The 10,884-nt window shown below is 45.8% G+C and overlaps 1 protein-coding gene across 1 annotated transcript; it reads left to right on the top strand.

Moving 5' to 3' along the window:
- The first annotated feature begins 125 nt into the window (after positions 1 to 125).
- On the top strand, positions 126 to 3,637 carry ABCD (ATP binding cassette subfamily D). The gene is made up of 8 exons (XM_033340233.2): positions 126 to 1,041; positions 1,136 to 1,374; positions 1,491 to 1,868; positions 1,941 to 2,035; positions 2,115 to 2,298; positions 2,385 to 2,482; positions 2,563 to 3,240; positions 3,343 to 3,637. The coding sequence occupies exons 1-8, from the start codon at positions 482 to 484 to the stop codon at positions 3,388 to 3,390; spliced, it is 2,280 nt and encodes a 759-aa protein (XP_033196124.1). The 5' UTR covers positions 126 to 481; the 3' UTR covers positions 3,391 to 3,637.
- The last annotated feature ends 7,247 nt before the right edge of the window (positions 3,638 to 10,884 follow it).

Genomic DNA, 10,884 nt, shown 5'->3' on the forward strand with positions numbered 1-10,884 from the left:
GCTCGGATCCAAGTCCAGCGATAGACACAAGCACAGGCGATCTACCAGTCACGGGTTCTAGTTGCCGCCGCGGAGAGGGTCCAAAAGAGAACGGAACGGCAAACTGCGTGCGAGAGACGTGACGAACAGTCGCCAGCTGGTAGCCGGTCTACGTGGATCGAGCAATCGCGAGCCGGAAAGAGAGAGTGTGCGTATGCGTGTGTGTGTGTGTGTGTGTTTCTTTTTCTCTTTTATGCGCACGTAGCAGAATACACACGTTTATCGCGCGAATCGCTCTTACCGCGTATATTCAACGTTCACACTTGTGAATAGCTGTGAAGAGAAGCGAAGCGGAAGTGGTTGCCACTAATAGTAGCACAATGAGTGACGATCGTCGTTGACGAACCATTCAGCATCGAAACGAGTCGTTTCGATTAAAACGACGTTCGAAACGAGTTTTCTACGCCGCGATACGCTCCCATGAGAGCGTGCCTCCGGCAGGATGTCGTCGGTGTTTTCGAAATTAATCGACAAGACGTCTAGCAAATACGGTATTAGGCAAGAGCAGCTGATTCGTGGTATAGTCGGGGTAGCGACCACTCTCTATTTCATCAAGATCGGTTATCCGTTGGTGACTTTTGCTATAAAGCAGTACCAAAAGGGGAAAAAGCAAACTCGGAATAGCGTCCAAGTGCCGAGCAGGGATAAGAATGACATTAATAATGCTAATAATAGCAAGTTGAACAGCAAGGCAGGGAAAGCAAACGTGGGTTTGGACCGAAAATTCATTAAACAGCTGATCGCGTTGCTGAAGATCATGGTTCCTGGATGGAAGACGCGCGAAGCCGGATTACTCACTTGTGCCACTCTGACGTTACTAGCTAGGACGTTTTTGTCGATCTATGTAGCCACTTTAGAAGGTCAAATCGTGAAGAGAATCGTGCTTCGAGACGTTCAAGGGTTTTCTTTGATGCTCGCGAGATGGTTCGCTATAGCTTTCCCCGCGACGTTCGTTAACTCGGCTATTCGATATCTAGAGGGACGATTGGCTCTTAGTTTTAGGTATTTACACGAACAATGTATTGATTTGTAGTTTGCTACAAATGGCTTTAACGGTTCACAAACAAGTGTCAAGTTCTGTTTTCTGTTTTTAAAGAGGACGCCTGGTAGAGCATGCTTACAAAATGTATCTGAGTCAACAGACCTACTATAGAGTGGCTGCACTGGACACTAGACTTGGAGGTGCTGAACAAAGACTGACGGATGATTTGTCCGAATTGGCTAGTTCTGTGGCACATTTGTATTCCAGTTTAACCAAGCCATTGTTAGATTGTGCGTTGGTGTGCATCGCGCTTATTTCTTTCTCTTCAAAAATGGGAGCAAGAAGGATACACGGTAATACCATTAGCAAGTTATACAGAGTGTACGAATAACCAGAGTCTAATCGTTTGAAAGGCAAATTAAGCGACATATTAACAAGCATAGTAAATTTCCTTTGTATTGTTTTACAGGGCCATTGTTATCGTGCGTGGTAATTGGTCTAACCGGACAGATTCTACGTCTGGCTTCTCCTAAATTTGGCCAGTTAGTGGCCGAAGAAGCATCAAAACGTGGAATATTAAGAGAGGCACATGCTCGCATCAGTGCTCATGCAGAAGAGATAGCATTCTACGGAGGTCACTGTACAGAGCACCGATACTTGATTACCGCTTATAAATCTCTTGTTTCGCACTTAAGGAGAGTGTTAGCCCTAAAATTTTGGTACGTGATGTTGGAACAACTGCTCATGAAATACGTATGGTCTGGCACTGGACTTTTAGTTATTGCCATGCCCCTTCTTTATACCACAGTGACATCAGGAAACGTGGCTTTAAAAGATGACGGCGACGGTACGTACGTGCTAAATATAAAGTTAGTTTATAGTATGCGAGATACTAACGGATTTATTTCCTTGTAAATAGGCGGAGTGAGCGAAAGAACTAGATACTTGACAACTTCTAAAAATCTTTTGAGTTCTGGGGCAGATGCCGTCGAGAGACTGATGTTGTCTTACAAAGTAAGATTTAGAATAACGGAGAGAGCGTATTAGCTAGTTGGAAGAGTAAGACGTTTATAACGAATTTCATGTATTATAGGAATTGGTGGCGCTAGCTGGATACGCAGCACGGGTCAGCGAAATGTTGGATGTATTTAAAGATGCTGCGCTATGTAAATATAGAAGAAATATCGTTGGTAGTTCATCGAGAACAACGAATAGTACAACCAATTTTGCTTTAGATAATATAATCGAATTGAAAGACGGAGCACCAGTGATAAAAGGTAATGTTCTACGAGCATACAGGTTAGCAGTATTCTTGAAGTATACTTGATCGGATACGATAAGACGCAAAGGACATTTGTTATAGGAATCGTACGTGAAAGTACAGATGGTAGTATAAGCTTGATCGACGTGCCAATAGTTACACCAAACTGTGAAATTATTGTACCTAGATTGACTATTTGTGTAAGCTTCGTTATATTTTTAAACTATCACAAACTATCGGAAAAGAAAAGGAAAATTATCGTACGCTTTTACTTTTGTAGATAAGACCAGGGGACCATATATTAATTACTGGGCCCAATGGCTGTGGAAAGAGTTCCCTGTTCCGCATAATTTCTGGCTTATGGCCAGTGTACGGAGGCACTTTGATAAGACCGGCAGAAAATTACTCTGCTAAACGAGAAAGACCCGCCTTATTTTATATTCCCCAAAAACCTTACATGACCGTCGGTTGCTTGCGCGATCAGATCATATATCCCTCGGAATCACAAACGGAAGACTGTTGCGACGAAGAACTGCTGAAATTGTTGGAAGAAGTGGATCTACGAAGTCTGGCAGAGAGAGAGCCGAATGGACTGGATTCTTTTGGTGACTGGGACTCTACGTTGTCTGGTGGTGAAAAACAAAGACTCGCGATGACGCGTTTGTTTTACCATGCGCCTCAGTATGCGCTGTTAGACGAGTGTACCAGTGCCGTGAGCCTCGAGGCTGAAGCAGTGATTTACGAAACTGCCAAAAGGAAAGGCATAACGTTGTTAACTATCACGCATCGCGTGGCTTCCCTCGCGAAATATCATAAACTACTGTTACGCTTCGACGGAGAAGGTGGTTGGACTTTCGGCCCGTTAGAGGCGGAAAGTGCAACGCGTCTAACGACTCAAGCAACTTACGAACAAACCGAGCAACACGAAGTGAAAGGAGGCCACTATCGAATGTTACACGTACGTTCGCGTGTTTTTTTTCCCCATTTTAATACGAAACGAACGACCATGTTGCAACGAGCATGTACCAAATGTATTTCGATATTTTGTTTCTGTTTACAGGAACTCCGTGACATTCATAAGGAGGATGCGAAAATTGGAATTAGCTGAAAAGAACGAGACGAATCATTTTGTATTATTCTAGCGAATTCATGTAGAAACTCGTGCGGCTGTAAATAGATACTAATTTCTAAACAATTAATCTATTTTTGTATGAATAAATGTCGCTATTTAATGTCACGAAGTAGGAACATTGTTCGACGTTGTTTGAGCATCTGTATCCTAACGCTTCTTTTCTATCGCTTATCTAAATTAAGGATAATGTAACGAAATAAAAATGGCACTTTCGTCAACCCGATCAACGCGTTGATTTTATGAAACGTACTCGTTGCTACGAAATGATTTTTACCTGTTTATATCGTATAATGGTAAAACTATCGTCTTTTATTTGTCGTTCGATATTCTTCGAACTTTGCAAACATATCCGAAGAAGGTCAAAGGCGATAAACGTAATTCTGATTTGCAATGTAGCCATCGAAATGTTAACGAGAGGACCGAATCGTAAATCACGAATAATTTTCTACTTACTAAAAAAGTATTCCTAACGACGAAATCCTTTCCTTTTCCCAACCATAAGAGGATTATCTACAGTTAATAAAGATAGAAACTGTCGTAAAATAAAAAGATATTTGTCGTCCATGTGTCATTGCGTGGTAGGTATTTCCAAGATGCGATAAACAAGATAGAACGATCGGAATGGGAAAGGAACAAAGTACAAAAACAGAAGAAAAAACGATTTTTTTACTTTTATCGATGATCGACAATCAGCCGACAATCTCACGCGAATATCAGCTTGGATCGGTAGAGAAATTGCCGTGCTCATCGATCCGTGGAAAATAACTCGATGAACGCGAAATTATCAAAGCCAATGACGATGAATCTTTGTAGAACTCGATCTTTGCTCCTATCGCAAGTGTCTTGACGTTTCTTAAAAGTAAACAAGAAGAGTCCAAAGATATAAATCTAATTAGGTGAAAATGTTGGATGGCTGGGGAAACGGTTAAAATAAAAGTGAGGAAAGTGAGTAAGCAAGGAAGGAAGGAAGGAAGGGTGAGAGCGAATCTTGCAAAGATAGGAGAAAAGGAGGGAAGAGATGGAAGGAAAGTGGCGAGAATGGGATAGGTTGGATGTCGATTAGAAGGCGGATCGCGGATTAAAGTTCCTTTGGCGATGGTGTAGCTGCCAGGCCATGGCGTGCAGTAGCGTGCCGTGTCGCGTACATTAATTTGTGCCGGACAAAAATTTAATTACGTGTGTTTCTTTGTTTTGAAGGGCCAGCAAAGGCGGCGGGGGCGATGCCAGGGGAGGGAAGACCCACAATTTCCGATGAGCTTACCTCTGGGAAACCCTGCAAACGCCAAACGTCGATACGCCCGGGAGCAGCCATCTTGGGGGGTTGTATACCTCTCTGCGACGTTCCAGCTAATGCTTTAAAGCAATTCCGGAATACCGGCGCGGCGCAATTAGTCGCGTCTCTTCTTCCTCGTCGATCTTCCAGGGATGCGGAACGACTTACTAATACATCGATGCCTTATAGTACAAACGTTGTACCCTGATATTCCTTTTTATTTCTTCGTTTCTAGCGTGCACTTCACGTTTGGCGTTTTCAAAAAATTCAATCGTATTTTACGATTAAATAAATATTTGTCGCATTTGTATCTATCTTTACGTCTAACGCCGCTACAAAATTGGTGGCAGATCGCGCGTCGATCGCACGCTTTACGACAGATCGTGAGAATGAGAACGAGAAATAATATAGTCGGCTACTTTGTACGTTTAAAAGACGTTCCTTACCGTACTTTTATAAACGGTATTTTTCCATTATAGAATTTTTTAATCCGACCTTATTTTAATATTAACAGGTATTTCGTTTTATCTGGATATCACAGTCTCTTGCACGCTAACGATAATCTGCCAGCTAACGATATTACTAATATTATAGATTTCTCTTTCATAATTTCACAAGGTTATGCAATTGCAGCGTGTCGTGTACGATTTCGCAACGAAAGCGGACCTATAACAACGTTTTCCGCGGCGGAAACACGAGTCGAAGCCTACGTATCGAGGAACGTAATTTCAAAGCGCTTGTCCAGGCTGTTGCTTTGAAATCGTTTCAAGAATCGGTGCAAGAATGGGAAATTCTTCGCGACGACGACAGTCGACTGTTTGTCGATAGTTAATAGAACCGAAGAAATTTTGCAAAACGGCACCGATCGCTGCGTTAGAAACTCGATCGAGTAAAAATATACACATATCGTTGACACGACACTCGGACGCCGAAGTAAATCTCCAGCTAGTTTCTGTTTGTTTAATTACGTTTATAAACGTACGTAAAGATATAAATTTGCTTGGCATTTTAGTCGACATTTCCATTCGGCAATTCGGTTCGAAGACGATTTAAAAAAGACGAGATTGGCAATAGGAATGAAAATAAAGGAGAACTCGACTTACTTCGACGGTCGAATAACTCAAACGCCGCTATCTTTCTTCGCGCTGTTTATCCAAGAACCAACGACCACGGACGGCTATTTTTAGTTAAGAGGAGAGTCGCAGGCGGCAATTTGGCTACAACATTCACGGCTGGTGTCGAGTTTCGTATTTTGAGAAAGGGTTGAAGGAAGACGCGAGGCAGAGACCACGGCCTAGCATCTGTCCTAGCAGATAGCCGACTAAGAAAATAAGGCGAGACTCGCGAGGCGCGATTAGCGAGCACGCCCCGTGTTCGTAACAGTTTTCTCGAGGATTAAAACCTTGTCGACTTTCCGGGCCGCTCGGTTCCGCCGTTGCTGGTCGTCGAAATAGCCGATTGAATTACACGTGGCGCGTGCCAGCCGGCCGCCACCGTCACCGCATACGCCAAAGATCTTTGCTCGAACAAAGAACGCAATAAGCCATCATCCGATCGCTATCTCGTCATCCGATGGGATTTCCAACGACCAAAGAGGCGACCGCGTTTGCAAATCTTCTGGCAACGATCGTATATGTAGGGTTATCGGTGATCGTGGAATGACTGGAATCGAAGAAACACAGACAACATAGACAACAAGATGGCATAAACGATCGACTAAATTCGAACGCTTTAGCGTCTGCAAAGCGTATATGCTTGCAACAAGTATCTGGTAATTGCTATGCACGCTTTCGGATGCGTTTAAAATTTCACCGATGCAAGCGACGTCTCGTTACGGTGCCGATGAAACTTGGAAATTGATTTTCCACGATATACGCGCATCGAATACGAAAAATGCGTAGAAACGTGGCGATACGTCGTCTTGGAATACCGCGTTCTTCCAGTTACACGGTATGTGGAAGCTGGTGCAGCCGCGAGAGGTGGTTCGCCGCAAATGTAATTAAGCAGCCGTGACGTATTTAGTAACATCTCGATCGTCGAAAGCAGGCTTTATCCCAACGGTGGAGATTATCCGATGCGCAATCACTTTAGCAAAGGGAGATGGGCACCAGTGGGAGGAACTTTTGATCGCCAACAATACCGTCACTGTCATCTCGTCACGAGGGTTAATCATTCAACTTTGAATGGACGGCCGGTTTCCTGCTCTCTTCTATCGACCTACACCGCTGGTTACTGTACGCCGTACTTTGACGCGCCACACGTTACACGATAGCACAGAAAAGAAAACAGAAAATAGAAAATCGAACGTAAATCGAATTTCGAGGAACTTTTGCTCGGAAAATGCGAATTCGGAGTTAAGAGCAAATTTCAGGTAGAGGAAGCTAGTTTTCCGTATCCGTATCGCTTCATTTTGCAGACGAAAAGGGAGAAACCGAGCGTGAACGAGATGCGTTTCTACGAAAACGAACGTACCTACGAATCCCTACGTACACCCTACTTACACCCTACGTACACTTTACGTACACTTTACGTACACCCCACGTACTGCGATTATATTTGTCGAAAGTATTTAAGAAACGAGCACCCGGCGGGATAAGCGGCGCGACAGCGGATGCAACCCGGCTCGCGTAGTCGCTTAACGCGCGCACGCGATTAAGGCGGATCGGCATACGTACGACGCGTGTCTGTTTCTTTCGATATCGCCGGTAGAACGATCGCGGGAATGTAATCGTCCGTTTGATTTCAGGTGTGCGAGCAAACACAGGTGTGTGGTTGGCTGGGATGCTCCCTCGAAGAGGGTTGGAAGACCGACCGATTCTCGTTGCCATAGACGCTACGCGCCACAGGCTATCTCTGCCTCTGAATCGATGATTCGAGATCGGGAAATCGAGCGTAAACGTTTCGTGCAAATTTTGTGGTCGCTCTATCGATACGATCAAATGTTTACCTGCGAAACAACGATTCGACGATGTAAACGAAAATGAATCTGCCTCGGACGCCGTCGCTTTTCGGCGCTGTCTTCCTTCGTTTATCTTTCACTTTCTAGATTCGAGCTACGATCCGAAAATTAGCGAACTTTGCCACGAAAACCGAGTTCTTCCGGTCTCGATCGCGATAAAAAGCGGCAACTAGTTGGTCGACTAGGTCGATGGTCGAACGATTAAATCCGTAGGATCGTCTCGCGCGACTCGCACGGTCACTCGATGGTCATCATGGTGGTCGCGCACCACCCTGTCGGGTCTAACCCGACCCTAACAGCGACCGCTCGAACTCGTTGAAAACGTTACAGTTGCGTGGAATCGCGCGTTACCATCGACAGAGACGAAGGCGGGGTCCGGTTTTTTACGGGGTCCTGCGTAAATACCACGGGCCCGATCGGTTGGAAGCGTAAGCCAATACCCAGGGTGTTGTGCACTCGGCGTACTGCGAGTTCTTCTACGCGACCCTCTACTCCCATCCTTCTTACACCCTCTGGCCGCTTTTTTTCTTTCTCGCTTTCCCCTCTTCCGCCTCTTCTCTCTTACGCCTGTATCGAGGTTCTCGCGTGTTTTTCGTGTTTTTCAATTTTATAAATCCTTCCTCCGTGTCTTTTCGCCTTCTCCTTCGCCAAAGGTTTCATCGTACAAACCGTTTCGTACATTTATACCGTTAGTACGCGTTGGTAATCGAGAAGCGGAGAAGCGTCGCTTTTAACCAGTTTTCCAGCGTCGGACGCGAAACTTTTCGAACGAATGATAGCGTTACGCTCTTATTTCGTTCGTCGTTCTTTCGCGCGTCTTTCCGCGTGCGTACGACACGCAGCTAGGTGTATTTTCCCCGATCGCTCCTCCATACGGATCGATCTCTTTTCGATAAAAGCGTATTCGCTGTAAACGGTAAGCGATACGGAGCCACGTAGGTAGAGTTATAACGAATCGAAAAACACGCAGAGCTCGCACGGACTGGACGGTTCGCGTCGACGACACACGGTGGACGCCGGAACGATCGGTGCCATGCGGTCGACTTCCTCTTCCTGCGTGCACATCGGAACTACAGTAGTCAGGTGTCCGGCCTGACGGTCGCGATTACGTCGAGACATTCGATAGTCGGATGCGCCCGGCCTCGTGAGAGACCGCGTTTCCAGCCATCCGCCACTTTACGTTTTTTCCGATCTCCATCGTCTACCGTCTAACTATCGCCTAACCAACTTCCATCTAACTTGCAGCGTCGCTCGCCCGGAAAACAAATCACTCGTCTCGTCGCAAAGAAACTTTCTATACGTTTATTCCTATCTTTCGCATCGGAGACTTTGCGTTCGGCATTGTAAAAAACATAGCTTAAGATATTCTCATCTCGTCGAAGAAAAAAGTTTGACGGCGCTTCTTCTTTCCTTCCAACTTGAAAACGATTAATCTAGTTACGGAGTAATTAATCTAGGGAGTAGCAACGGCGAATCGAAAGGTGATCGCGATGCGACTATTGCAGTTTCTTTTCAAGGTAATTCACGGATTAACAGATGCTTCGGATAGAACGGAGAATGCCTGTAACCTCTGTTACCCCTTCCTAACCTTTAGCTTAGTTTACCTTCCTATCGTGGCGGTTTTATATTTAATAACGATAGAATTACAAGAATTACAGAAATACGATATTAAATTTGAAAGAAATATCAGAAACGCTAGGAAAAAGCATTAGTTTATTCGTTGCTCGCAACCATACGATCGTGCGTTGTAACGCGTTTAGACGAATCGACGAGAGTGACGCGATTTGATAACGATATACAGAGGCTTGGTATTTAAACCGGACGTTAACGCTGGTATCGAGTTACGTGAATTTAACGTGCAAATAAACGGCCACGGCTAAACGCGTACGCCTAATTAAACCGCGGGTTTCGCACTCGCGTTGTCCCGATCTGCAAGGCCCGACGGACTTTTCGCAAAAACGGAGCCGAACGACGAGCTGGCAAATTTCGCTCGTTCGTCGAGCTTGCTCGATAGGTTGATAAACAAAGTAGTACACTCTTCGCGAGTGTAGGATTTAAGCGAGATACCGGAAGGAAGAGGGGAAAGTTGCCGTTTGCAGAAACGATATACAAGGTGTAACGGAAACTTTTGACTTTTGACGGGCTTGCGAAGCAGGCTCGCCGTTAAAAGGCCGGAGTACGAGGAGACACCGGGCATTTGAGAAAACGGGCATGGGAGCGCGCGGTCGCGAAGGGTGGCCGTAGATGGGTCACAAGTGGAATAGGTAGCCTCGGAGTGTTTGGCAGCCGGGCTCACCGTTCACTGGTCAATAATCGACGAAAGGGAAGGCATTACAAGCGAGTGATCTCGAGGGTATCGAGGCCACTCGTCTGCGAGGCAGGACCACCGTGATCGGCGTGGTAATGGTATCTGAAGAAAATAATATCCTAGTTGCCTGCCCCGGCCTGGCAACGGGGATACCGGTGTAGTAGAGGCGAAGCAGACAGGCGAACGAGGGCCCCGATCGGCGATCGGTGATCGGTGATCGCCGATCGCCCAACGAACCATTAGTATCCCGTGTCGTCGACATCGACGACGGCCAACCCGTGTATTCCAACCAGACGTCTCGCGTTTTACACGCCCGTGGACATGGATATCGTTCAAACGATTCTTCCTCGCGTCCTCTCGCGTCCACCTTGCCCCTATTCTTTCCGCGCATCCTTCTTCTACCTTGTAACAGATATCGCTGGCAGTGCGATAGGTCGCGCATGGGAATTTTCTTTCTTCGCTCTTGAAAATCGGTGAATAGTCGAATCTTACGATTTTATCGCTCGTTTCTTTTCTACCATTCCGAGTAGCCGCTTCGACGCCTCTACCACCGAATAACGAATCGAAGGACAATCCGACAGACCGTTCGAATTCTCCGTAAATATTGTAGGTAAAAATTCGCCTTGACAAGATGAAGCCGATCGTAGCCGACGATGTACATAGAAATAGACTGAATGTATAGAAATTAAGGCGCATCGTTCGGCAATGGAAACGATGAAAATTCCATCAGCAGCGAACTCGAACGTTGCGCTGCACGGGCAAACATGGTGGAATAGAAAACGCGTGGATCTGCGGTTTAAACGGCAGCGAAATTGAAAAGTGCTGCGAATCTCCTTGGCAAACGCGTTGCCGAATGCGAGCGTAGACGAAAGGTTAACGTTGCTCGAGGGTAGGGGTAGACACACGTGGAAGAGCAGTACGTTAGGTGCG

Source organism: Bombus vancouverensis, chromosome 13 (genome assembly GCF_051014615.1).
Source record: "Bombus vancouverensis nearcticus chromosome 13, iyBomVanc1_principal, whole genome shotgun sequence".
Lineage (NCBI taxonomy): Eukaryota > Metazoa > Arthropoda > Insecta > Hymenoptera > Apidae > Bombus > Bombus vancouverensis.